General features: G+C 51.4%; 1 protein-coding gene across 7 annotated transcripts; it reads left to right on the top strand.

The window, feature by feature from the left end:
* Window positions 1-674: 674 nt before the first annotated feature.
* CACNA1F (calcium voltage-gated channel subunit alpha1 F) lies at window positions 675-25,501 on the top strand. Of its 7 annotated transcripts, XM_019417476.2 has the most exons (48): window positions 675-779; window positions 2,475-2,727; window positions 3,333-3,438; window positions 3,662-3,801; window positions 4,047-4,189; window positions 4,273-4,425; window positions 5,065-5,261; window positions 5,359-5,462; window positions 6,166-6,356; window positions 6,623-6,715; window positions 6,829-6,922; window positions 7,091-7,117; window positions 7,256-7,416; window positions 8,546-8,771; window positions 9,671-9,878; window positions 9,971-10,091; window positions 10,208-10,289; window positions 11,201-11,246; window positions 11,431-11,482; window positions 11,897-12,059; window positions 12,246-12,375; window positions 12,844-12,903; window positions 13,052-13,158; window positions 13,250-13,337; window positions 13,787-13,894; window positions 13,982-14,034; window positions 15,014-15,160; window positions 15,978-16,179; window positions 16,273-16,431; window positions 17,243-17,353; window positions 17,603-17,686; window positions 18,500-18,520; window positions 18,727-18,855; window positions 19,185-19,250; window positions 19,510-19,601; window positions 20,285-20,444; window positions 20,672-20,799; window positions 21,079-21,175; window positions 21,363-21,465; window positions 21,729-21,830; window positions 21,997-22,127; window positions 22,374-22,508; window positions 22,802-22,971; window positions 23,750-23,875; window positions 23,977-24,104; window positions 24,211-24,323; window positions 24,719-24,916; window positions 25,197-25,501. In XM_019417476.2, the coding sequence occupies exons 1-48, from the start codon at window positions 755-757 to the stop codon at window positions 25,425-25,427; spliced, it is 5,964 nt and encodes a 1,987-aa protein (XP_019273021.2). In that variant the 5' UTR covers window positions 675-754; the 3' UTR covers window positions 25,428-25,501. The 7 variants fall into 7 exon arrangements, with proteins under 7 accessions (XP_019273021.2, XP_019273023.2, XP_019273022.2 ...); XM_019417478.2 differs by lacking the exon at window positions 24,719-24,916; XM_019417477.2 differs by lacking the exon at window positions 18,500-18,520.
* Window positions 25,502-26,582: the final 1,081 nt, after the last annotated feature.

Consider the following 26,582-nt stretch of genomic DNA (forward strand, 5'->3'; position numbering starts at 1 on the left):
AAAAGACCACCCTGTCTCCACTGAGCAGGGTGTGAGTCACATTTGTCACATTTGTCAGGGTGTGAGCCAAATGTGAGCCACATTTGTCATAAATCATGTGGACATATATGTGGGGCTCAGTTTCTGAACTCTGTTCTGTTCTTAATTACTGTAGCTTTATAACAGTAAACAGTGATCTGGAATGTCCTCCCATCTTGTACTTTTTCAAAGGATTTTGGCTTTTCTAGGTCCTTTGTGTATCGATATACATTTTAGAATCAATTAGTCAAATTCCATGGAAAAATCTTTTAGGATTTCGTTCCGGACTACACTGAATCTCTAGATCATTTTGGGAAGAATTGAAATGTTCACAACATTGACTATTTCTATTAGTAAATTTAACATATCTCTCCATTTGGTTAGGTCCCCTTTAATCACTTGATAATATTTGATCATTTTTTCCCATGGAGATCGTGCCCATACGTATATTGTGTTAGGTCTATCTCTATGTACTTCAAAGTTCAGATACTGTTGGGAAGTGATATCCTTTTTCTTATTTTAATTTCTGACTGGTGCTGGTATGTAGTTTACAAAAATATTTTTTAAAAATCAGTGCCATTTCTGTTGCCAAGCCCTGGCCCATAAATATCCTCTTTGCCCCTACTCACCCTCCCATCCAACCCTGCTATGGCCCCGCCCTGTGACCTTAATCTCTCTAAAGCTGGGGGAAGAGAGGGAGGCTGTGTGCAGATGGCTCTTCAACCTCGAAAGGAGGATGTCGGCATCTGAAAGCGGGAAAGGTGAGAGCAGCCTTCCACCCCTATAGACCCTTGGAGCAAGCCTGGGCTCTGCTCTACCCTCTGTCCCTCTGACCCATCTCCTGCCCAACAGGACCCCACTCCCGGAGAGCCACCAGGGGATCAGAACCACATCACCCTGTTTCCATCCCATCCAGCAACAAACATAGCCTTACCACCACCTGAACCCTGACTCTCAGCCTGACCTAGACCCTGCACCTATGGCCTCCCAGCCCCATCCACAGCTTTAGTTCCCAGCTGAATCCCGACCCTAATCCTGGCCCCAACCTCTATTTTAGTGCCCACCCCGAGTCCAATTCCAAAGCCAGCCCCAAGCTTAATCCCAACACAAACCTTACCAACCAAAGGGCAAACTCCTGTTAGAGTCTAAACACCAACATAGATACAGCCCTTACTATGAGCTCTAAATTCACCTAACCTCAGCCCCAATATCTGGATATCAATACTGTTAATGAGTAGGTCTCTGACTTTCCAAAAAGAGTGCAGATCCATTTTTAAGGACTAAGAGAGAGAGAGAGAGAGAGAGAGAGAGAGGAGAGAGAATTAACACTCTTGGTGGTAGTAAGTCATGAAGGCTTAGAGTCAGAAATTGCATAGGTTTGGGGTGCCTGGGTGGCTTAGTCGGGTAAGCATCCAACTTCTGCTTAGGTCATGATACCATGGCTTGTGAGTTCGAGTCCCGCATCCGGCTCTGTGCTGACAGCTCAGAGCCTGGAGCCTGCTTCAGATTCTGTCTCCCTCTCTCTCTGCTCCTCCCCTGTTCATTCTCTGTCTCTCTCTGTCTCTCTCAAAAATAAATAAAAACATTTAAAAATTAAAAAAAAAAGAAATTGCATAGATTTGAATCCCAATTCAGCCACTTCACCAAATCACTTAATCTCTTTTTGCATCAATTTCCTTACCTACAAAATAGGAATAATAGTTGGTGCCAGACATTATTCTGAATGCTAAACTCATTAATCCTTACAACAACTCTAAAACGTAGGTACTCTTATCACTCCATTACACAGATAAGGAAATTGAGGCTCAGAAAGGTTGTGCAACTTTTCCCAAGACTACACACAGCTACCAAGTGGCAGAGTTAGGATTTAAACTCAGACAGCTTGTTTTCTCCAAAGCTTGGGATCTTAACCAAGCCAACTTACTGCCTCACAGAGGCTGAAACAAGGCTGTGGGAATTGGGAATGGCCTTAGCTGAAAACCCCAATGCCAAATTCAAATCCCATTCAAACTTAACTTTAACCCTAATCTTGATCTTAATTCTAATCCCAACTCATTCAAACACCCAGTCCTAACTCTAAATCCTATCTTAAACACACTCCACTCCCACCGGTATTTAAACCCAACCCAGAAATCCACCACTTGAATTTAACCCTAAATTTGCCTCCAGCTATAAACTCAATCCTACCCCAAGCCAATTTAAACTCCCTACCAAGTCTAACAGCAAATACTACTTTACTTGGAAATGTAACGTCACCCTCCGTTCTCCATAAACTCTCTCAACCCCCAATCAATTCCAACACCAATTCTCACCCCTCAATTTTTAACTCAGGCACCCCCCAACTTTCCCTAATTTTACAAGCTCTTCTTCCCCCACACACTGGGATGGGATCAGGAAGGAGGTAGCCATGATTGCCCTAATAACCAGTCCCTCCTTGACTTGGTTTCTCCACACAGACACCATCCCAGAGCCCAGTCCAGCCAATGGGACAGGCCCTGGTCCTGAATGGGGGCTGTGCCCTGGGCCTCCAGCATCAGGGGGTGAAGAAATCAGCGGGGCATCAGGCCTGGGGACCCCTAAGCGAAGGACTCAGCACAGTAAGCACAAGACAGTGGCAGTGGCCAGTGCCCAGCGGTCACCCCGAGCGCTCTTCTGCCTCACTCTGGCCAACCCCCTGCGGCGGTCCTGCATCAGCATTGTGGAGTGGAAGCATCCTTGGAAACCAGGGGCAGCGCTCAGGGGTGAGGGTCACCAGGGTACCAAGAATCAAGGATTAGGCCAGGGCTGGAATGGAGGAGGGCTGAGGTCACTAGGGATCAAGAGTCAAGAATTGGGGGTGCTTGGGTGGCTCAGGCAGTTAAGCATCCAAGTTTGGCTCAGATCATGATCTCACAGTTCGTGAGTTCGAGCCCCACATGGGCTCTGTGCTATCAGTGCAGAACCGCTTCAGATCCTCTGTCCTCCTCTCTCTCTTTCCCTTCCCTGCTTGCACTTTGTCTCTCTCTCTCCCTCTCTCTTTCTCTCTCAAAAAAAAAAAAAAAAGAGCCAAGAATTGGATTAGAAGGTGAGTTGAGAAAGGTGAAGGTCACTGCGGGGAGGAGGAGTGTCAAGAGTGAAAGACTAAATCACAGCAAGAGTTGGGGATGTCTAAGGTTTCCAGGGGGTTCAAAGTCAAAGCCTTGGTCAGGGCAGGGGTTGGGAATGTCAGGGCTGGTTACCTTGGGTCAAGCGCCAACATTGGGTGGGGAGGGCCCCAAGGGAATGTGGGGATATTCTGAGGCCTATCTGCCTGGGTCCTTGACTATCCACCTGAGGCCCTTCGACATCCTCATCCTGCTGACCATCTTTGCCAACTGTGTAGCCCTGGGGGTCTACATCCCCTTCCCAGAGGATGACTCCAATACTGCCAACCACAACCTGGTGAGGCTCACCACCCCCGCCACCTCCAGCCAGATACAGCCCCAGTAGAACCACACCACAACCTTTCAATCCTCCCCACACCCGCTCCTCTCTGACCCAGATGGCCCGCCCCCATCCAGCCCCACCCTAGGTCCCCGACTAAGCTTCCCTTCCCCGGCCCCCCTCAAGCCCCACCCCCAAATAACTCCCTGCTCTCCCACCTCACCCCCGGCTCCGCCCTCAGGAGCAAGTGGAGTACGTATTCCTGGTGATTTTCACTGTGGAAACTGTGCTCAAGATCGTGGCCTATGGGCTGGTGCTCCATCCCAGCGCCTACATCCGCAATGGCTGGAACCTACTCGACTTCATCATCGTTGTGGTCGGGTACGCGTCTGCGAGGAACATCCCCACCTTAGTTCAACTTCCTACCCCAGGCCCGCTGAATTCAGGACTCAGGGGAAAGTCTGCTTCCGACTGCCTCCATCTGGCAGCCAGAATCAAGAATATTAACATGTTTTAAACTTGTTTGCATTTCCAGTTACATGGACTCGTGCTTTTCCGAGAAGGGAGGGGTGGAGGGAGGGCCCAAGGCCGGACCTCTGCCTCCTAATTCCGTGCTACCCCACCAGGCTGTTTAGCGTGCTACTGGAGCAGGGCCCTGGTCGGCCGAGAGACACCCCACATACCGGGGGGAAGCCGGGGGGCTTCGATGTGAAGGCGTTGAGGGCTTTTCGGGTGCTGCGGCCACTGAGGCTGGTGTCTGGGGTCCCAAGTGAGTGGCATGCCCCCGGGGGTTGGGGGTGGGGGAGGGGAGCAGGAGAGGGTTAAGCTGACCCCGCCCCTCGGTCCCCACAGGCCTGCACATCGTGCTTAATTCCATCATGAAGGCGCTGGTGCCACTACTGCACATCGCACTGCTCGTGCTGTTCGTCATTATCATTTATGCCATCATCGGACTCGAGCTGTTCCTTGGACGAATGCACAAGACATGTTACTTCCTGGGATCTGGTCAGCCATTCCACCCCTCCCCGTACAGGACACTCCCCTCCACTGGCTACTAGGCCCCACCCACTTCTCCTTGAAACCCACTCAAATCCACGAGACTCCGCCCCCAACCTTAGGCTCCACCTCCAGATAAGCAAGCCCTATCCCTTTACTCAAGACTCTGCCCTCAATCCCAGACTACAACCGCCCCTTTGCTAATAGCTCCTCCCTGTATCACAAGTCTCCACTCACAGGCCAAGGCCCTACCCTGCACTCGACACCATCCTCCAGGACTGACCCCATATACTCAGGCCCTTCATCCAGACCTCAGCCCGAGCCTTGCCCCCACTCCATTTTCAAGAGACCCTTCCCAATTCACAGGACTCCTCCCCCAGGCTCAAGTCTCACTGTTATTTACAAGATTCCAACCTAAATTTTACAGTTCCACTACCCGGATACCTGTAGCTGGGACTCACAACTTTCCAGTGGTTCAGAATCCTGACCTAGCAGAGTTAGGAACTTAACCTTGCCCTTGATTTAGAAAAATCTCGAACCCCATACTGAACTTCCCAGGTGGGCGGGGCTACAGGGTAGCCATGACTGGGCGGGGGGCGGGGGGTGGGTGGGAGACGTGCTTCAGAATCGGAACTGATCTCCCCACAGACGTGGAAGCGGAGGAGGACCCGTCGCCCTGTGCGTCTTCTGGCTCGGGGCGTGCATGCACACTGAACCAGACCGAGTGCCGCGGGCGCTGGGCAGGGCCCAACGGAGGCATCACCAATTTCGACAACTTCTTCTTCGCCATGCTGACGGTCTTCCAGTGCGTCACCATGGAAGGCTGGACAGATGTGCTCTACTGGGTGAGGTGGATGGCGGGCGCACAGCGCGAGACTGTACCTGCCTTTCCTCCGAGAGTGTCTGCATATCCTGAGAGATGCATGCCCTCTCTCTCCCCAGATGCAGGATGCCATGGGGTATGAGCTGCCCTGGTTATATTTCGTGAGTCTCGTCATCTTTGGGTCCTTCTTCGTCCTCAACCTTGTGCTTGGTGTCCTGAGTGGGTGAGAAGCTTAGACAACTTCGCCAATAGTCCCTTTCCCATTTTTTTTGTTCCTAGCACACTCCTAGGCACTCTTTCAGAACCCATCTGAAATACCCCTTCATTCAGTGAGTCAACATTGAACATCTGTGTGCAAGCACCATTTTAGGAATGGAATAAAAGACAAAAATCCCTGTCTTCTTGGATATTACACTGTGGTGGAGAGAATAGCAACATACACAGTAGATTGTGTATACACCCATGCGTGCACACCCATAGTGGTTTATTTTTATTTTTGTTTTTTATTTTAAGTAGACTCCACGCCCAACGTGGGGCTTGAACTGACAACCCTGAGAGTCGTGTGCTCTACCAACTGAGTCAGCCAGGCAACTCACATATGTAGTGTTTCGTATGGAATCTGTGCTATGGAAAGAAAGGATTGATAAAAATAGAAATGGGCAAATCTTGCAATTATAAATAGGGACAATCAGGACAGACCTCCTTGAGAAGGTGTTATCTGAGTAGAAATGTGACACAGATGAGATAATGGGCCATGTGGATGTCTGAGGAAAGTGTTCCAAGCAAAGGGAACAGCCTTTGCTTCTGCAAAGCTAGAATGTGCTTGGCCTATTCAAAGAACAGCAAGGAGGCCGGTGAGGCTGGAATGATAAAGGTATGGGAGCCAGGGTGGTCCCCCCTCACAGCCCTCTATCTTCCTCCCTCAGAGAGTTCTCCAAGGAAAGGGAGAAGGCAAAAGCACGAGGGGACTTCCAGAAGCTTCGGGAGAAGCAGCAGTTGGAGGAGGACCTCCGGGGCTACCTGGACTGGATCATGCAGGCGGAGGAGCTGGACATCGAAGAGTCCTCAGCTGATGGCAACTTTGGTTCTATGGCTGAAGAGGGCAGGGCTGGCCACCGTAGGCAATCCCATTCTGGCCCATTCCCTGCCCCACGCATGCCTCAGATGTGGGCTACCCTCCTGAGACCCAGCCCAAACCGGCAACGACTCCAGGCCCAGCCCCTAGTTCTGACCTAGAATACAGACCCAGACGCAGACCCCAATACCCTTCCCAGACTATACCCAGAACAAAGATTCCAAATAACAGCCCCCCTGCCATACATGCACGCCTGGCCCTAACCCAGCCTCAAGCCATGCTCCCCAAATGTACTCCTCACCCCGCAGGGCCACAACTGGCAGACCTAACCACTAGGAGACGTGGACGTCTGCGCTGGTTCAGTCACTCCACCCGCTCCACACACTCCACCAGTAGCCATGGTGAGGGTCCATCCAGGTTGGGGAGGGGGACAGGATGGGTAGACAGAGAAGAAAGCCAAGTGTGGAGCCTTTGGGTCTTCACGGACTGACCTCTATTCCCACCCTGACCACAGCCAGCCTCCCAGCCAGTGACACTGGTTCGATGACAGAGACCCCAGGCGATGAGGAAGAGGAGGAGGGGGCTCTGGCCGGTTGTACACGCTGCCTGTGAGGGCCCGCAGCCCTTAACCCCTGACCCAGCCCAGAACCCAGTCCAGACCCTGACCCCAGTCCTTACTTTACCCTCGAACCTTGATCCCAGCCCCCCACCTGCAACCCCAGCCACTGACTGCCCCTTAGTCCTTTATGACGCCCACCTCCCATCCTCTTTTCCAGAAACAAGATCATGAAAACCAAGGTCTGGTGAGTTGGGATCCTTGGACCCCATGACTTTGTAAGCCCCACCTCCGAGTCCCCCATGACCACCGGGCTACCCAACTGAGCACCCCCAGGCTTGGTTTAGGTAGGTGATTTCATCAGTGGGCTCGCATTTCCCCTCAGCCGCCGCCTCCGCAGAGCCAATCGGGGCCTTCGGGTGCGCTGCCGGCGGGCGGTGAAGTCCAATGCCTGTTACTGGGCCGTGCTGCTGCTCGTCTTCCTCAACACACTGACCATCGCCTCAGAGCACCACGGGCAGCCCGTATGGCTCACGCAGATCCAGGGTGCGTACCTCCCCTCGCAGACTGCCAGCCCTCTTCCCCAGTCCCCAATTCCCTCCACCCTAGAAACCCAAGTCCAGGATCTCTAGGGTTCCTCAGACCCCCAGACATTGCATTCCTGCCCTAATAAATGCAGAAACCTTAGCCTGTCCCACCCCACGTTGTAGCTTACACTTAATGTAGCACTTGTGTGCATCAAGCTCCATTCTCAGCACTTTACATGTATTAAGTCAATTTCTCTTCACCAAAACATTGTGTGAATTAAGTGCTAAGGCACAAAGTACTGAGCAATGAGGTAGTGAAGAGTTCACTGATTAATCCCAGGACTCAGCTAGTAAGTGAGTCAGGCAGATGGCTCCAGAGTCCAGAATCTTAACTCCACACTGTCTGGATGGGTTAACCCCTCCATCTCTCTGTTTCCCCATCTACAAAATGTGGACAATATGGGGCACCTGGGTGGCTCAGTGGGTTAAGAATCTGACTTCGGCCCAGGTCATGATCTCAGGGTTCATGATTTCGAGCCCCACGTAGGGCTCTGCGCTGACAGCGCGGAGCCTGCTTGGGATTCTGTCTCCCTCTCTCTCTGCCCCTCCCCTGCTCGCTCTCCATCTCTCTGTCTCAAAAATAAATAAATAAAACATTTTTTAAAATGGGGACAGTAATTTTATCTGCTTCATGGGGTGGTTGGGGGGGATTAAGTGAGTTGAAGTGAAAGGTGCTTAGAACATTGCTGGACCCACATAGAGTGCTATTAAGTGTTAGCTCTTACTATTACTTGTTTTCACCTCAACCCCAACCTGAATACTGAACACACTTCTCACTGCAAGCCTCAAACCAGCCTCAGTCCCAACTAAACCCCAGACTCCAATGCTACCTTTGAGTTGGAGTTTTCCTGAACTCATGGAGGCTCACCAAGGCCCCCACCCCAATTCTGTCCCTCACCCCAGTTCCAAGCCCCTCAAAACCTCACCCACTCTGACCTATAAATTCACCCCAATTCCTAACCCTAGAGCTACCACCAACCTGTGTCTTGCCTGATACCAGCTACCTCAGATCGCCCTGTGGCCCCTACCTCCCTGCACATCTCCAAGGAAATTGGCCAGTTCGGTCACCCCTGTCCTTCTCCCTACAGAGTATGCCAACAAAGTTTTGCTCTGTCTGTTCACGGTGGAGATGCTTCTCAAGTTGTACGGTCTTGGCCCCTCTGCTTATGTTTCTTCTTTCTTCAACCGCTTTGACTGCTTTGTGGTCTGCGGGGGCATCCTGGAGACCACCCTGGTGGAGGTGGGCGCCATGCAGCCCCTGGGCATCTCAGTGCTCCGATGTGTGCGCCTCCTCAGGATCTTTAAGGTCACTAGGTGTGTGTGGCAGGGGAGGACTGGGGCCCCAAGCACAGCCCCAACAGCTGCCTCCCCAGTTCCAGTGACTATCTGCATCACCGTTCATTTAGCAAATATCCATTGAGGGCATACTGTGGGCCAGACACCCTTCCAGGTCCTGGGAAACCCCAGGAATCAGAGCAGACACAAGTTCCTGCCTCATGGACATTAAAGTCCATTGGGGAGGGTGTCTACTCCATTTCCATCCCCTTCCTCAACCTCAGCTCCAGCTAAAACATTATTCCCAGCACCATCTCTGAACTCAACTCCATACTCATCCCTAACCTTACACCATCTCTAACTCCAACCCCCAGCCACTCATTATACCAAATTCATTTACAGCTCCAACACCCAATCCCAAAGCCAGCCTCATCTCCAATCTCATCCCTAACTTGCAGCCCCAGCCCCATCACTAACCACAACCTCCATGTCCCTAACTCCTAACCAGCAACCTATCTCCAGCTGCAACTCCAGCCCCAGACTCTATCTCATCCCTATCCCCTCCTCTATCCAACTCTCAAACACAACTTTATCCCCAACTCAGCCATCTAAAACACCAAATACTCTCTTAACCCCTAACCCCAACCCCAACCCCAGCTATAGTTCCTAACCCCAATCCCAGCCCCAGTCCCAACCTGAACCCAATTCTAACTTCATCAATTTCCATATAACCTCCATCCTAACTTCATCTGTCATTACACCCTTAACACCAACCCTAACCCCAAACTCAATCTTCCCCTCACTTCTTATTTTCACCTCAACCCAACTCCAAAGTTCATTTTAACCCAGCCCACCCCCAGTGCATCCCAAGCTGGCATCCTGCCCTTGCTCCTGACTCACCACTGGACATGTCCACCCTACCTCCATCTCTATTCTAGGCACTGGGCATCTCTGAGCAATTTGGTGGCATCCCTGCTCAATTCAATGAAATCCATCGCATCGTTGCTGCTGCTTCTCTTCCTCTTTATCATAATCTTCTCCCTGCTTGGCATGCAGCTGTTTGGGGGCAAGTTCAACTTTGATCAGACCCACACCAAGCGAAGCACCTTCGATACCTTCCCCCAGGCCCTCCTCACTGTCTTTCAGGTGGGGCCTGGAAAGCATGGAATAGGTGGGTCTGGAGGGGGGGACCATACGGTGGGGGTCCAAAGAGATTCACAGTGAACTCCCACCCTCAGATCCTGACAGGTGAGGATTGGAACGTGGTCATGTACGATGGTATCATGGCCTATGGTGGCCCCTTTTTCCCAGGAATGCTGGTCTGCGTCTACTTCATCATCCTCTTCATCTGCGGCAACTGTATCCTTGGAGCTTTGGGGGGCTGGGTGTTGGTAGAACATGGGGTAAGATAGGAGGTTGTTGATGGCCCACAGGCAGGCTGCTTCTTCATCCGTTGTAGCCTGAACTCACCCCAGATATCCTTTTGAACGTGTTTCTCGCCATTGCTGTGGATAACCTGGCCAGTGGAGACACAGGAACTGCCAAAGACAAGGGCAGGTGATGTCTGGCTCTGCCATCAAGACAGTCTCTCCCTGGGATCCCTGACTGGGTCCCCACACATACATCCCACACCATCAGAGATGCCTCAGCCACCCTGGCAATCCATATCCCCAGATCCAATCTACCAGTCCCCATTCATTCAACATGCATTCATTGAGCATCTACTTTGTGCCAGGCCATATTCTAGACACTGTGGAGACAAGAGGGGTCAAGGTAGACAAAGTCTTCACCTTCATGAAGCTAACATGTTCATGAAGTTAGGGAAGGCAAGCAAAACACAAACAAATGAATACATAACGTAAGTTAATTAAATATATATTAATAATATGTAATGAAGCAAAGAAAATGGAATAAAAGAATAGAGAGAAATGAAGATTGCTATTTTGGTTAAGTAGTCAAGGAAGGCCTCTATGTGGAGGTGACCGCTGAACAGAGACCCAAGTGAAGTGAGGGAGTGAGCCATGAAAATATCTGGGGAAAGAGTGCTCAAGGCAAAAGGAAAGGAAGTGCAAAGGTCCTGAGGTGCACATTCAGCACATTCACAAAAACCACCAAGGAAATCAGTGAGTCTGGAGTGGGGTGAGCAAGGAGGAGAGTGGTAGGAGGTGAGCTCAAATGGGAGAATAGGAAGGCCATACTAGGAGCATTCTGGGCATGGCAAGGACTTCAGTTTTTGCTCTAAGTGAGTGGGATCCATGGGAGAGGTGTGATCAGACGAAGAATGTGCCAGACTTAAGATTTAACAGGACCCCTTTGGCTGCTGTGAAAAGGACAGACTGTGAGGATGAGGGCGGAACCAGGGAGGTTCTATGGGACCTCAGAAAGGTCTGTTCTGACTACATTGACTCCCCCTAAGCTTTGCCTATCTACTGCAAACCTTAGCAATCACTCCCCCTTTCCTCACACAGGGAGAAGAGTGGTGAGGGGAATCCCCCACAGGAAAATGGAGTATTGGTGAGTTAGAAGCCTGGGCATTGTCTATACCTCCCATTACCATCAATACCTGTATATGTGTATATCTTTAACCCCCATCTTCTGCCTGTGCATTCCTCCATTATTGTGTTCCTTCCATGCCTCCCCTGGGTCCATCCTATAGTGCCTCCCCCACCATCAGTGACCCCCATATTTCTGTCCCCAGGCGCCTGGTGGGGAGAATGAGGAAGAGGAGGGCAGAAAGAATGAAGGAGCAGGCAAGTGGGCAGGGGCAGGTGGAGGAAGTGTGGGACCTTAGAGACAGCACCCAGGCAGAGCTCTTGACCCCTGAGACTCCTCTCTCTGAGCAGAAGCCTTTTCTGAAATCATCTTGAAAATAATGGGCTTGGGGTTTGGCCAACACCATTTGGGATGTTGAGATTAAAGAAGAGAAACAGACATTTTGTTTTACCGCAGAACTTCTCAGAGCCTTTATTATAAAGTAGTGTGTATTTGACTGTGAGGATAGTGATGTTCATTCAACACACATTTCTTCAGCTTCTACTGTGCCCCAGGCACTGTTCTAAGTGCTGGAGACACAACAGTGAGTTTGCCACATGACAAGCACTGTTGTAGGTGCTTTACATACATTTTCTCAATTAATTGTCTGTATTTTGATCTTCTGGTGCCAGGCATGGAGGAAGAAGAGGAGGAGGAGGAGGAGGAGGAGGAAGAGGAGGAAGAGGAGGAAGAAGGTGCAGGGCGTGTGGAACTCCTGCAAGAAGTTGTACCCAAGGAGAAGGTGGTACCCATCCCTGAGGGCAGTGCCTTCTTCTGTCTCAGCCAAACGAACCCGTGAGTGCTGGGAGTGGGTAGGGGGCCAAGGCAGGAGGGGATAGGGCAGGTGGAGGGCCAGGAAGCAGCCAGGGCTCTGGCAGGGTGCATGGCCTGATTCAACAGAGCCTGAACTGTGTCCCTTGGGCTCTCCCAACCAACTCTGTGGTCCTGGGCTCTGACCAAAACCCATTCCCTACTCCCCAGGCTGAGGAAGGCCTGCCACACCCTCATCCACCATCATATCTTCACCAATCTTATCCTGGTGTTCATCATCCTCAGCAGCGTATCCCTGGCCGCTGAGGACCCCATCCGAGCCCACTCCTTCCGCAACCACGTGAGCCTTTGGCTGGGGGGTGGGGGGGACACTCCTGGGGGGTCCTGCTGGGCACAAGCTGGGGCCAGGCTGGAGACACGGAGAAGATCCTAGTTGGGCAGAAAGAGAAGAGTGATAATGGCAGCTGCTGCAGGTGCCAGCCCTTACTGTGCACACTTGGGGAAACACCAGGGAGATCAGTATTTGGCTGAGGAGGAAGCTTGGGCTCAGAGAGGTTGAGCAGGCCAATGGCACCAATATAGATGAGCAGAGGTAGAGGAGCCCAAATCTGCCCAAATCTGAACCCCAGTCTTTCTGGTGGCCAAGACTTTTGCCTTATAGCGAAGTCCTTGATGATGATGAGAGAGGAAGGAGAGGGTGTGGGAGGGACAGGAAAACTTACAGAGAGGTGCACACAGACACACACACACACACTTAGGATTCCCCCCAGTTATGATTCAGTGGCTTTGCCTCTCTCTTGCCTGCCAGATTCTAGGGTACTTTGATTATGCTTTCACCTCCATTTTCACTGTGGAGATTTTACTAAAGGTAACTAACAAGCCCCCAGTGGTACCCCCAGTTGCCCCAATCCACTCTGCACCCACCCCTGCAGCCCACCTCTCCTGTTTCTACACCCTCCTCCCCTCTCTATCCCCACACCTGGAGTCTAGCCTGATGTCCCTCTACCTTTCCACAGATGACAGTGTTTGGGGCCTTCCTGCACCGAGGCTCTTTCTGCCGTAGCTGGTTCAACCTGTTGGATCTGCTGGTGGTCAGCGTGTCCCTCATCTCCTTTGGTATCCAGTGAGTGACTCTCCCTACCCCCTGCCCACTCCAGTCCTCCCAGAATGGAAGCTAAGCCTGGGCCAGGGACTGAGGACTGACCCCTCCCCAGCTCCAGTGCCATCTCAGTGGTGAAGATTCTGAGAGTCCTCCGAGTACTGAGGCCTCTCCGAGCCATCAACAGGGCCAAGGGACTCAAGGTAACCCAGCCCCACCCAAATCCACAGGACCCATGCCCTGTCCCACTGCTAGGGCCAAGATCTCTAATCAGACTGACCGTTTGCACTGGTGCATGACCGCACAGCCTGGACCCAATCTGTAACCACACATCCCTGACCACTGATCATGTGGCCTCACCCATGTCCCTTACAAGTGACTATAAATCCCTTACCAATGGCCACATTTCTCTGATACAAGTTCCTGAAATGTGACCACATATCCCTTCCTGGTAAACACTTATTCCTGGTTGGTGCCCACATGTCCCTGGCCCGTAGCACTGCCCCTTGACCATATGTCCCTGACCACACATCCCTGATCCATGACCAGATGTCCCAGGCCCAAGTCCCTGAGCCCCATCTACACCCAGAATCCCTACCCCCGGCTGCTGTGGCCCGCAGTGTTTGTTAGTCATATTTGTGGGTGCCTGCAGCACGTGGTGCAGTGTGTGTTCGTGGCTATCCGGACCATCGGGAATATCATGATTGTGACCACACTCCTGCAATTCATGTTTGCCTGCATTGGCGTGCAGCTCTTCAAGGTGGGAGGAAACACTGGAAGGAGGTCCAGGCATGGGTCAAGGTGGGGAGTAAAGGGTGAACCTGCCTGACAAATATCTTCCATACAGGGGAAATTCTACAGTTGCACTGATGAGGCCAAACACACCCCCCAAGAATGCAAGTGAGTGCTCAAAACCTTGCCCTTTGTGGAGGTCTTGACCTCTACTAAAAGCCAAAGAGGCCCCTATATCTCACCAAGGCCCCTGGAATCCTTAGAGCTTCCTCCTAAGAACTGCAGAGACTCCCTCAAGTTTTATCAAGGCCCCCCCAAACCCCTTGAATTCCCCAAGGCCCCAAGATATACCCCCAGAACTTTCCCAAGAGGTGAAGAGGCCCTCATATCTCACCAACCCCTAAGAAACCCCCCAATACCTCTCCCAAACCCCTCTCCATATTCTCCAGAGTTACCTACATTCTACTCCAGACTCCCCAGAAATCTCCAAATTACTCCCCCACCCACCATCACTGCCACCAAATCCCAGGCTTCCATCTTCAGATTACTGTAGAGGGTAGTGGTTAAAAGCATGGGCTTTGAAGTCAGGCATTCCTGGTTCAAATTCATCTCATGAGACATGGGTACATTTCTCAGCCTTGCTGAATCCCATTTTAATTAACTGAAAAATGGGGATAAAAAGAGTGCAGATCTCACAAGGTGGTGGTGAGGAGTAAGTGAGTTACTACATGGAGAGTGTACTACAATGTAAAGTTATTACATGTAAAGCCAAGCACAGTGCCTGGCATATACTTAGTGCTGATAAATGTTGATTATTAGTGTTACTTTTTCTTGGGGGTGGTGATGATTATAATGGTGATGATAGCTAATATATATGGTACCAACTAATGCCAGACACTATTCTCATTGAGTGACTTAATTAATCCTTGTAACAAGTCAGGAAATGTGTTGTATTATCCTTAATTCATAGATAGGGAAAACTGAAGCACAGAGAGGTTAAATACCCAAGGTCACCCAGCCAGTAAATGGGGGACAGGATATCCAGCTCTACCACTCTGCCCTGTTACTTCCATGCCCTACACCTCAGTCCCCTTTCCCCAGATCCCCACCTTTCCTCACCCACCCAGCCTGTCTGCAACATCCACAGGGGCTCCTTCCTGGTCTACCCTGATGGAGATGTATCGCGGCCTCTCGTCCGGGAGCGGCTCTGGGTCAACAGCGATTTCAACTTTGACAATGTCCTTTCAGCCATGATGGCCTTGTTCACTGTCTCCACCTTCGAAGGCTGGCCTGCGTGAGGAGCAGGGCCCCAGGAATGGGCAGGGAACAGGGCAGGAGTCTATGCTAGGGTCTTCTTGGGATGGGTGGGAAGGTACCTTGGGATGTGATAAAGGTCTCTTGAGACTGGATAGGGTTTTGGGGGGACTGGTGGGCATATCAAAGAACTGGCTGGGGGTCCTCCAGAAGTTGGCTGGGGATGCTTTGGGAACTGGGTAAGGGGTGTCTCCAGGAATTGGGTATAGGTCTCTGAGGAGCTAGGTGGAAGTCTAGAGAGGACTGGGTGTGGGATTTTGGGGAGGACTAGGTAGAGGTCTGGAGGGGACACTGGGGGAGGTCTCAGAGGAGATGGAGCTGGAGATTCAGGGGTTTCCAGAGAGATGTACAAGTCTTTAGGGGTACTAGTTGAAGATCTTTGGGGGCAATGGAGCAAGGAATTCAAGTTTATGGGACAGGATTTAGAGATCTTTGGGGGCTTGTGGAGGAGTTCTGGGGAGCTGCATGGGGATTTCCTGGTGGCTGGAGAAGGATATTTAGGGATATGTGGGAACTTAAGGGATTTGGGGGTCTTGGAAGACCAGGGTAGGGATTCTCTAGAGGGTTGTATGGGGATCTCTAGGTATCTGGAGGGCTGAGACAGGGAATTGGGGGTCTTTGAGGTCAGGTGGGGGTCTCTTGGGGTATGTGTGGAGGTCTAAGGTGGTTAAGTCAGGGGATTTGGGGGTCTTTGGGATGCCAAGCAGGAGATTCTGGAGTGTTTGTTATGAGGTATCTGGGGGCATGTCTGGGAGGGGGCTGGGATATCTCCTCATCTACCGCCATTGGCTCCCCAGTCTACTATACAAGGCCATCGATGCAAACGCAGAGGACAAGGGCCCTATCTATAATTACCACGTGGAGATCTCAGTGTTCTTCATTGTCTACATCATCATCATTGCATTCTTCATGATGAACATCTTTGTGGGCTTTGTCATCATTACTTTCCGTGCCCAGGGCGAGCAAGAGTACCAAAACTGTGAGCTGGACAAGAACCAGGTGACCTCTGACCCCTGACCTATGGCCACCAACCCCTCCCCACCTCCTTGCCTTGAGATACCAAGCTCACTCATGCCCTGCACCCATATGCAGCGCCAGTGTGTGGAGTACGCCCTCAAGGCCCAGCCACTCCGCCGCTACATCCCCAAGAACCCACATCAGTATCGCGTGTGGGCAGCTGTGAACTCTGCTGCCTTCGAGTATCTCATGTTCCTGCTCATCCTGCTCAACACCGTTGCTCTAGCCATGCAGGTCTGATCTCCCCCACCCTGACTCCTGCCAGACACCGGACCCTATTCTGTCCACACAGCCCCCTGGGAAACATTAGGAATGCTTTAGGCTGCAAGTGCAAAACCCCCAGCTGACAGAGATTAAGCTATAAAAATATTTGCCACATTTCTTCACATCTAAGGCCAATAATTGTCAGTTGCATCCTGACTTAAGAGATGTAAGAATATAGGGGAAATGGCAGATGGCCATTGTAAGTTGCCATTGATTGTGAAATGTACCCCAGTGTCAGAGATTCTAAATGTGAAAAGATGTGCATAGTGGAGTCAACAATATATGATAGCTACCTCACATAACAAGAAGTGTAGAGGTGGGCTGTTTGATTATGGTTCATCAGGTATCCAGGCTCTTTCTCCTCCACCATTCTTAGCAAGTTGGCTTTCATTCTCATGATTGCTGCTTCATTATCGCAAGATAACTGCCACAGCTCTAGACATCAAAACCGCATTCAAGGCAGGAAAAATGAGGGAAGGTTGTACCCGGGGCTCTCCTCATTTGAGCCTTTTATTGGAAAGCAAAAATAGTTTTCATGGAAACTACTTAGCAGCAGACTTCTGTTTCTTTCTTAGTCAGAAGTAGATGCAAGGAAAGTCAGGAGATCAAGAGCTGGGCTTTCCAATATCCTTATTGAGAAACAGACAGTGTGAGGGATTTGGCCAACCCATCATGCTATCTCATCTCCAGACTCACCTCAGTCCAAGCCAGAAAATATTTTGTTGTGGGTGGGGAGGTCTCTGCCTCAGGCTCTGTCCTCACACCTGACTTTCTCCTCCAGCACTATGAACAGACTGCTCCCTTTAACTACGCCATGGACATCCTCAACATGGTCTTCACTGGCCTTTTCACCGTTGAGATGGTGCTCAAAATCATTGCCTTCAAACCCAAGGTGCCTCCTGCGAGCCTTAGACTCTCCGGCAGTGGGTGAATTCCTTAGGGTGGAGCTCATTGCAGAGCTCTCGGGGGAGGGGGCGGGGAACAGGAACCAAGGACTCTTGAGACCATGGTGTGAGAGGGGTCCATATGCAGGCCTATCATGTGGTCCAAGCTGGGCCCTGCCTCCCCAGTGTCCCCTACCACTATTGGTCCCCTATGCTAGCTCTGAGAAGACAGGGATCTACTTTTTTCCTGCCTACAGCATTATTTTGCTGATGCCTGGAACACATTTGATGCTCTTATTGTGGTGGGCAGCGTAGTGGACATTGCCGTCACTGAAGTCAATGTAAGGACTGGCCTCTCCACTAACCCACCTTTCCCCTACCAACCTTCCCTCGCCTCAACCCCAGGTCTTTCTTTCACATGAGTAGGCGCCTCACTCACCTCCATCCTACTCCTGAAGACTCAGTGCTCTTCATTCTAGCTCTATATCTCCTGAGTCCCTACCAGGTTTAGCCAAAGTCCCCCTCCACCAACTCCCTTATTCCATTTGCAACCTATCCTCTGGCTCTGTCATCTCCTAAAATGACTCTCTTTTTATTTCTATTATTTCCTCCATTGCCTCTACATTCCCCTCCATCGGCTCCATCATCTCCACCAACTCCTGCCATCTCTTCTGACTACTTCATTGGCTCCATTTCCACCACTGACTCCATTGTCTCCGACACTGGGTCTTTCACGGCTCTGTCATCACCAATGACTGTACCATTGGCTCCATCATCTCCTCCATTGTTCTATCACCTCAATTGACAATGCTGCTGGTTCCATATCTTCATCGCTGTCTTCTCCATTGGGTCCTCCATCGGTTCTCTCAACTCCATCATCTCATGAAACCACTGGCTCCATCATTTCCTCCATTGGCTCCATTGTCTCTCTTCCATCATTTCCTGTCCCTTCTTCTTTCCCTTCCACCCTCACTGCCAACTTTTCCCACAACCATCTTGATCCACTGCCACATAACCTTCTCCATAATCCCTTGAATAATGACTCTACCATCCATTATCCCCTATATCTGCTACATCATTTCTCCTTTGTTCATTTGGGCCTGTGATCTCATCATATCCTCTATCACCTCTGTCTTGGCCGTATCTCCCTTCAGAATGGTGGCCACCTTGGCGAGGTACCCCCACCTCACAACAGGGACTCTATGCTTCTTTCCACACCCACCTGCCCTTCCTTGCTTCTTAAGAGTCCTTAGAAATGTTCTCTGACTACCCTGGGGCCTGAGTTCTGAGGGATTTGGGGGCTGGGAGGGCCAAAGAATGAGATAGGGAGGTGACTGGGGAAACTGTAGACTGATCATACCAACCACACCCTCAACCTCAGAGCTCTGAAGACAGTTCTCGCATTTCCATCACCTTCTTTCGCCTCTTCCGAGTCATGCGGCTAGTGAAGCTTCTCAGTAAAGGTGAAGGAATCCGCACATTGCTCTGGACATTCATCAAGTCCTTCCAGGTAAGCTCCTGTCCCTTTGACCACCCCTTGCCCACATCTCATACCTCTCAACCTGAACTGCATCTCCCAGTGTGCCATATCCATCTGCAATTTACCATTTCCGGTTTTCTCTCTTTTCTAGGCTCCCAATTCCCAACATACCTTGGCCTCACTAACCTTATTCTATTGTATTTAGTACTGTGTCCACATTTGGGAGACACTGGTAGTCATGGGAACTTTGGGGATGGGCCACATCTCTCATCAAGCCGAGACTTGAGGAAGCAGTGTATTCTGGGGCTTATAGTTCTCTGCCTGGACCTGAATATCTATCCTCCTCTCCACCCCTATAGGCCTTGCCCTATGTGGCTCTTCTCATCGCGATGATATTCTTTATTTATGCAGTCATTGGGATGCAGGCAAGTGGGGACCCTAGGGAGCATCCCTCAGGCACACTTCTGCTGAGGGGTGTTGGGTAAGAATTCATCCACAATGAGGGTGGTGGGTTGAAATACAAGCTGGTTGATGCTGAGTCAGTCCACACACCTGTGAAATGGAATGTGCAGTGCCTGCACATCAGAGTTGTGAGGATCCTTTGAGTATTAGAAGTTGTGAAATGAGTGACAACTTGTAGGGGCATGGGTTCGCCCCTCTGACACATGCCCTGTGTGCCCACAGATGTTTGGTAAAGTGGCTCTTCAAGACGGCACACAGATCAACCGAAACAACAATTTTCAGACCTTTCCACAGGCTGTGCTACTTTTGTTCAGGTGACATCTACCCCCCTCCACTGCCACCTTGGTCCCCAGCATGCCCTTGGGTGCTCACATACCCTTGTCTGGGCCCTGGACTGCCTGAGGTGTAGAAATAACAGGGCAGCATGGGGCTACATTTTGCCTGAGGTCTTTTCTGACTGTGATTTGAAGAATTTTGTATAATAATCTAGCCTCAGCCATCCTTTTCCTGGCTGTAAGATGTATCCTCTTCTTAGGCCTCAGTGCCCCATCAGTAAAACACGAACATGACTGTCATCATCTTGGCCACACCAGCTTCTAAAATATCTAAATGCTGGGGCCCTTGGGTGTCTCAGTCGGTTAAGTGTCTGACATCAGCTCAGGTCATGATCTCATGGTTGGTGGGTTTGAGCCGCACATTGGGCTCCGTGCTAACAATGCAGAGCCTGCTTGGGATTCGTTCTCTTCCTCTCTCTCTCTCTGCCCATCCCCTGCTTCATGCACTCGCTCTCTTTCTTTCATCTCTCTTGCTCTTTCTCTCAAAAATAAAATTTTTTTAAAAACTTAAAAAAATAAAATAAAATACTGAAATGCTATCTGTGCCAGATACAGCCCCTGGCAAGAAGTGGATCATCTCCTCACCCCTCCAGCCCCCACAATGCCACTTGCCATGACTTCATAGCCTCTCCTCAAGGATGGCCCCTTGTGTGACCCCCCAGGTGTGCCACCGGTGAGGCATGGCAGGAGATAATGCTTGCCAGCCTTCCTGGGAGTCGGTGTGACCCTGAGTCTGACATCAGCCCTGGTGAGGAGTTTACCTGTGGCAGCAATTTTGCCATCGCCTATTTTATCAGTTTCTTCATGCTCTGTGCCTTCCTGGTGAGGACCGTTTCCCCACAACCACCACCAATGCCATGGGGGCTGTCCCTGAGGGGTCTGGGGAGGAGGTGGGGAGCCCAGATCTTCAGAGTAGGTGAAAGGGCTGGTCTGACAACATCAACCCAGGAACTCGTGACCCAGTAACCATAAGTTTACCTCAGCATCCCACCAACCCCCCACACCCTACTCTGCCCTTCACCTAGCCCCCACTATTCACTGGCCCACAGATCATAAATCTCTTTGTGGCTGTCATCATGGACAACTTTGATTATCTAACCAGAGATTGGTCCATCCTGGGCCCACATCACCTCGATGAATTCAAGAGGATCTGGTCTGAATATGACCCTGGAGCCAAGTATGACATGTATCCACATAACTGGGATTGCAGGGGACAGTGCACTGCCCCACCCATTCCCCCACACACAGAACCTCTGACCTGAACCTCCCATTACCTAGTCAATAGATGCCCCAAGTTTCCACTGCCTCTGTTCTCTGTCTTCCTCAACTACCATAGATAGGGTTGGCTCTGGGGTGTTGGTAGGGGAGGTATTTATAAGCTGGTGGAGTCTTCAGAAAGGGCTGGAGGGGTTATCTCCAATCCAGCGGTGCCTCCTACCCACCCCACCTGCCCCAGGGGCCGCATCAAGCACCTGGACGTGGTTGCCCTGCTAAGACGGATCCAGCCCCCCTTGGGATTTGGGAAGCTGTGCCCACACCGAGTGGCCTGCAAGGTCTGTGCACCCACCCACCCCCCACCTCTGAGAGGGCTGTCCATCACATGGCAAGGGTGGGCAGGGGTGTGCCTTGGGTGGGGAGGGTGTGTTTTGCTTTATCCTTAAAGGTTTCTGCCCCTGGGCATCCAGTACCTTCATCCCTGGCATTTGCTCAAAGTGAGTTCTATGTCCCTGGTGTGTGTAGAGACTTGTGGCGATGAACATGCCCCTCAACTCAGATGGGACAGTGACATTCAATGCCACACTCTTTGCCCTGGTTCGGACATCCTTGAAGATCAAGACAGAAGGTGCATGGGAGGGATGGAGAAAGGACAAGAGCAGGAGAGTCCCTGGGGAGGGTGCAGGGATCACTCATTGAGTGATGGGCCTGGCTCCTGTCTCTGAACCTCGAAATGAGTGACTTTGGCTTCTCCAGGCCTGTTTTCCCACCAGTTCAATGGGGGCGGTGTGTGACTGCGGTAGAAGCTGGTGAAGCCCCTTCCAACAGGGAGGGAGTGGCTGTGAAAGGCTCTTCCTATTGGCTCAGGCCCCACATCCTCTCCCGATGCAGGGAACCTGGAACAAGCCAATCAGGAGCTGCGGATTGTCATCAAAAAGATCTGGAAGCGGATGAAGCAGAAGCTGCTAGATGAAGTCATCCCCCCTGCTGACGGTGAGCTAGCTCCACCCCAATTCCTTGAGCCCGCCCAAATGTCAAAGGATTGCTCACCATCACAAAACTGGCACTGGATGGAGGGGGGCGAAGGGGAGCCTATGCTCTGGGTAGGGGGGTAACAGGAGACCCCTGTGTGACCTTGACTTTTCTCCCTTGCCCCCAGAGGAAGAGGTCACCGTAGGCAAATTCTACGCCACATTTCTGATCCAGGACTATTTCCGCAAATTCAGGCGGAGGAAGGAGAAGGGGCTACTAGGGAGTGAGGCCCCCTCAAGCACGTCCTCTGCTCTTCAGGTCTTTAGAGGGGCCTGGGTGCGTGGGTGGGAGTATGTGGAGGACTGTGGCTGAGGCTGACTGCCCTCTTGATCTCGCGGAACCAATGTCACAGATGAGGAAATGGAGGCTCCAGGTCTCACAGAGGGTCAGTGGCGGCTGAGGGACCCCTTCCCCCACCCCACACTCCTGCACAGGAAGCAGGCTCATGAACAGGGAAATTTAGACCCTGGGCTGCCTTCCTTCCCCATTTTTTCACCCCCACAGGCTGGTCTAAGGAGCCTACAGAACTTGGGTCCTGAGATCCGGCAGGCCCTCACCTGTGACACAGATGAAGAGGAGGAGGAAGAGGGGCAGGAGGGAGAGGAAGAGGAAGATAAGAAGGATCCAGAAACATACACAGTGAGGACAAGTTTTCACTCCCCTGGGAATTTGATTGTAGAAATAGTTCCTCAATTCCTTAGGTAACTTTGACACTGCCTCTGGGGGAAGGGAGGGAGGCCCCCAGAGAAGTACTCCCCCCGAAACAGGCAAACAGGTATTATTTGATGCCTACCATCCACTGTTGGAGGGTGAGACCCAGATTCAGCCCTAGTAAGGTCATTGGAGATAAACTCCAAGTGACTTGTGTCACTGACCAAGTGACTTAGATATGATAACATGAATGGCAACATTCAATCCTATGACTTCCACAGGCCCCAACGGGCTCCCAGCCCCCATCTCGCCGGAGTTCTGTGATTTCTGTATCTCTGCCTGTCGGGGACAGACTTCCAGATTCACTCTCCCTTGGGCCCAGTGATGATGATGGGGAGACTCCCAATTCCAGACAGTCCAGTGTGCCCCAGGCTGGATCCCATGGCCACAGGTATGGTCAAGGGTCTGGTGGGATATTGTAAGGGAAGGCAGGAACTAGCCAATACATGGAGATAATTCAGGGGCAAGAGGGCCTTTGAGTGGAAATTTGGGAAGGGTGGAAGGGACTCAAGGGCTCAGATGGGAATAGAGGATAAGAAGAGATTCATATGAGAAAGGCAATGCAAAGGTTTAATACAAAGAACACATAGGGGCGCCTGGGTGGTTCAGCATCTGACTCTTGATCTCAGCTAGGGTCTTGATCTCAGGGTCATGAGTTCAAGCCCCACATTGGACTTCACACTGGGCATAAAGCTTACTTAAAAAAACAAACGAACAAACAAACAAAAGAAGCACATAATGTGGAACTTCCATGGTCCTCAGTTTTGTCACCTGTAAAAGGGGGATAATAATAGCACTTATCTCACAGGGATAATGAAAGAATGAAATGAAGTCACACCTAGCTGTCACTTTGACAGCCTCCTCCTCACCTCTCCCAACACACCCCCAGTTCTTGTGTTGAAGGTGTCTCTTCAACAGGCCAACTTTGATTTTTTTTTAAATGTTGCATCCTTCCCATGAGAAACATGTATTAAAAGAAAGCCCATGTTCATTTTAAAATGATGACAGGTTAATTTTCTGTTATGTGAGTTTTCCCAATTAAAAAAAAACCTAAAATCCTACTGTAGGGATGGGGCACAGAACAAGAAGGAACCAGCAGTGCAGGGCCACATACTGGGGGGCGGGGGGGTGGTGGATCTGGTCTGTCTAACTTGCTTCACTTTCCCCAGGAGAAGCTCTGGGGGGTTCATTTTCACCATTCCAGAAGAAGAAAGTCCTCAGCCCAAGGTAACCAAAGAGCAAGAGAATCAGGATGAGGAAGAGGAAGTCCCCGCCAAGGACTCTGGCCATGACATGTAGGATGAGCCCATTAGCCATGTGCAGGAGGGCAGAACTAATGGAACCCCATTGCCCATTCCCAAGCCTGAGCTCACCCCCAGCCCTCTTTCCCGCACAGGCTCTCCTACCTAGATGAGCAGGCAGGGACTCCCCTGCGCCCCATCCTTTTGCCGCCTCACAGACCCCAGAGATATGTGGATGGCCACAATGCACCACGCCGCCGTCTGCTGCCCCCCACACCTGCAGGTGAGAGCGGGCATGGGTGCTGGGGGCCCCACAAGGGCCAGCAGGGCAGAGGGCTGGGGTGGCATTGAAATTCTTCTTCACCCCCTCTGCCTCCCCCTACCCCCAGGTCGGAAGCCTTCCTTCACTATCCAGTGTCTGCGGCGCCAGGGCAGTTGTGAAGATTTACCCATCCCAGGCACCTATCATCGTGGGCGCAATTCGGGCCCCAGCAGGGTGCAGGTGAGATGGGGGAATAGGGTGCTAAGGTCTGGAAGGGTAGAGTCACCCTAGGCTGAATTTATCAAACACACTACATCTTCTGAGGAATGGGGCATGTATGAATTCACAAAACCCTCACTGTACCTGTGACAGAGGTTAGTCCCAGTTTACAGATGAGGAAACTGAGGCTCAGAGAAGTTTACCCCAGATCACACAGCTAGTAAGTGGCAAAGCTCATATTGAAATCCAGGTCTTCTGTGTTCTTAAATAAACTCAAGTCTGATTTATATGCATTCAGTTTGACTCCAGCTGTATTTGCAGGGGTGGGGGTGGTAAGATGCAGGCACAGGGCTGAGTCCTAAACTTTCACACGTCACCCATCTATAATTATCCCCCTGATGTTTATTCTGGTCCAGGGTTCCTGGGCAACCCCTCCTCAGCGGGGTCGGCTCCTATATGCCCCACTGTTATTGGTGGAGGAGGGTGCAGCGGGGGAGGGGTACCTCGGCAAATCCAGTGGTCCACTGCGCACCTTCACCTGTCTGCATGTGCCTGGAACCCACTCAGACTCCAGCCATGGCAAGAGGGGCAGTGCCGACAGCCTGGTGGAGGCTGTGAGTCCAGCAGGGCTGTGGGCAAGAGGGATGGGGGAGAAGGGGAGGAAGTGGGAGCTTGGGAAGGAGGGAATAGGGGCCCTCAGTCTCTGTGTTATGCATGTAACTGTCTATCCCCTTGCTCTGTGACTGCTCAGCATGATGTGTGTGTGACCGTCCCCAGTGACTACCCTGTACACCTTCATGCATGCATCATCTATCTACACTGACCCCTCTGTACACACTGCTTTGGCTCCATGTTGTGCTCTCTGTCAACTCTGATCCCATCTGTGCCCCCCAGGTGCTCATCTCTGAGGGCCTGGGCCTCTTTGCCCAAGACCCACGCTTTGTGGCCTTGGCCAAGCAGGAGATTGCAGATGCGTGTCGCCTGACACTGGACGAGATGGACAGTGCTGCCAGTGATCTGCTGGCACAGGGGACCAGCTCACTCTATAGTGATGAGGAATCCATCCTCTCTCGCTTAGATGAGGAGGACCTGGGAGATGAAATGGCCTGTGTCCATGCCCTCTGAATTCCCATCTGTCCTCCACTGCTCAATAAACCTCCTGCTCTCCCTTCCCCAGAGGGAGACAGGCATGGACTACACCCGTGGATTTTGATATCTTTGCACTGGGGGCCTGGGGCTATCCAGCGGCCCCCAGCTATCAATCCCCTGCTTCAGCCCCGAGCCACTGCCCACACACAAGTATTTCCAGAAACCAGGACAGCCAGGCCTGATTATTCAGCGTCAGAGAAGGAGGGAGGAGGAGGAAGAAGAGACAGAAGCCAAAAAAATCTGGAGACTGAGTGGAGGTGGTGGGGGAGGGGAAGGGGACCAGACAGAGATGGAGGAAGGAGGAGAGAGGATGTGTGGGGGCTTAGATGAGGAGTGGGGGGAAGTCAGAGATGCCACAAGGGGTCAGGCAGGTCAAACTGAGGAAGGACAGACAGATGGGACGGAAAGATAAGAATACTCAGAATGGAGTCCTGCCAGTAGAAAGGCCAGGAGGTTGGAATTAGTGTGGTATGTAATATGTCAGGCAGAGGGGTCCTCTGACAGCATCAGGAATTTCCGGGAAGCTAAATCAGGATTACCCTGTCTCCCACTTCCTACCTTCTGCCTAAGAGAAAGAAAATCTAAGTCCCTAACAGAAGACATGGATGACAGCAAACGGCGAGGCTCCTGCCCTGGGGGAACCCACTCAGGGCCCACCGGGTATTCCTGAGACCACCTAAGAGTATCCCACTCTCCTCCCACCCGGATCCAAGAGCTCCTATTTCTACTTCTTGCCCTGCCTGTAGTCATTACCCACCCTTTGGGGTCTCATTAACTAAGTAAAGCTGTATCGGACATTTACTTTGTGCCAGGCACTCACTGTTCTGGGTTTCCCTCAGACCAAACTGAGCTGGCCTAGACATGACACAGGGCTTGTCCAAGGTGGTAGTCAGCCCTACTCCAAAGGAATTGGAGGCAGTGGTGGGAAAGGTCATGGATGGGGCCACCACTGGGGAGGATCTGACCTGGGGTTTTATCCCAGCTCTCAGAGCAGTAATTTCTCATTTGTATAATTTGTGTCAATCCAGCCAGGACTGAAATTTGAGGGAAGCCAGAATTGGAGACTGGGACTCAGAATATAGGATTGTACCAGGCCTTGAAACCAAGGCTTGGAGTGGTTAGGCTGGGGTA

The sequence above is a fragment of the Panthera pardus genome, unplaced genomic scaffold (assembly GCF_024362965.1).
Source record: "Panthera pardus isolate Hobbes unplaced genomic scaffold, ASM2436296v1 HiC_scaffold_27, whole genome shotgun sequence".
Lineage (NCBI taxonomy): Eukaryota > Metazoa > Chordata > Mammalia > Carnivora > Felidae > Panthera > Panthera pardus.

What these genes read in the sequence shown, in the direction of transcription:
- CACNA1F (XM_019417476.2), top strand. Translation starts at nt 755, where the DNA reads ATGTCGGCATCTGAAAGCGGGAAAG. An exon ending in GCTGGTGTCTGGGGTCCCAA is followed by an intron (nt 4,190 to 4,272) that starts GTGAGTGGCATG and finishes CGGTCCCCACAG; the next exon opens with GCCTGCACATCGTGCTTAAT. An exon ending in AGGATCCAGAAACATACACA is followed by an intron (nt 22,509 to 22,801) that starts GTGAGGACAAGT and finishes TGACTTCCACAG; the next exon opens with GCCCCAACGGGCTCCCAGCC.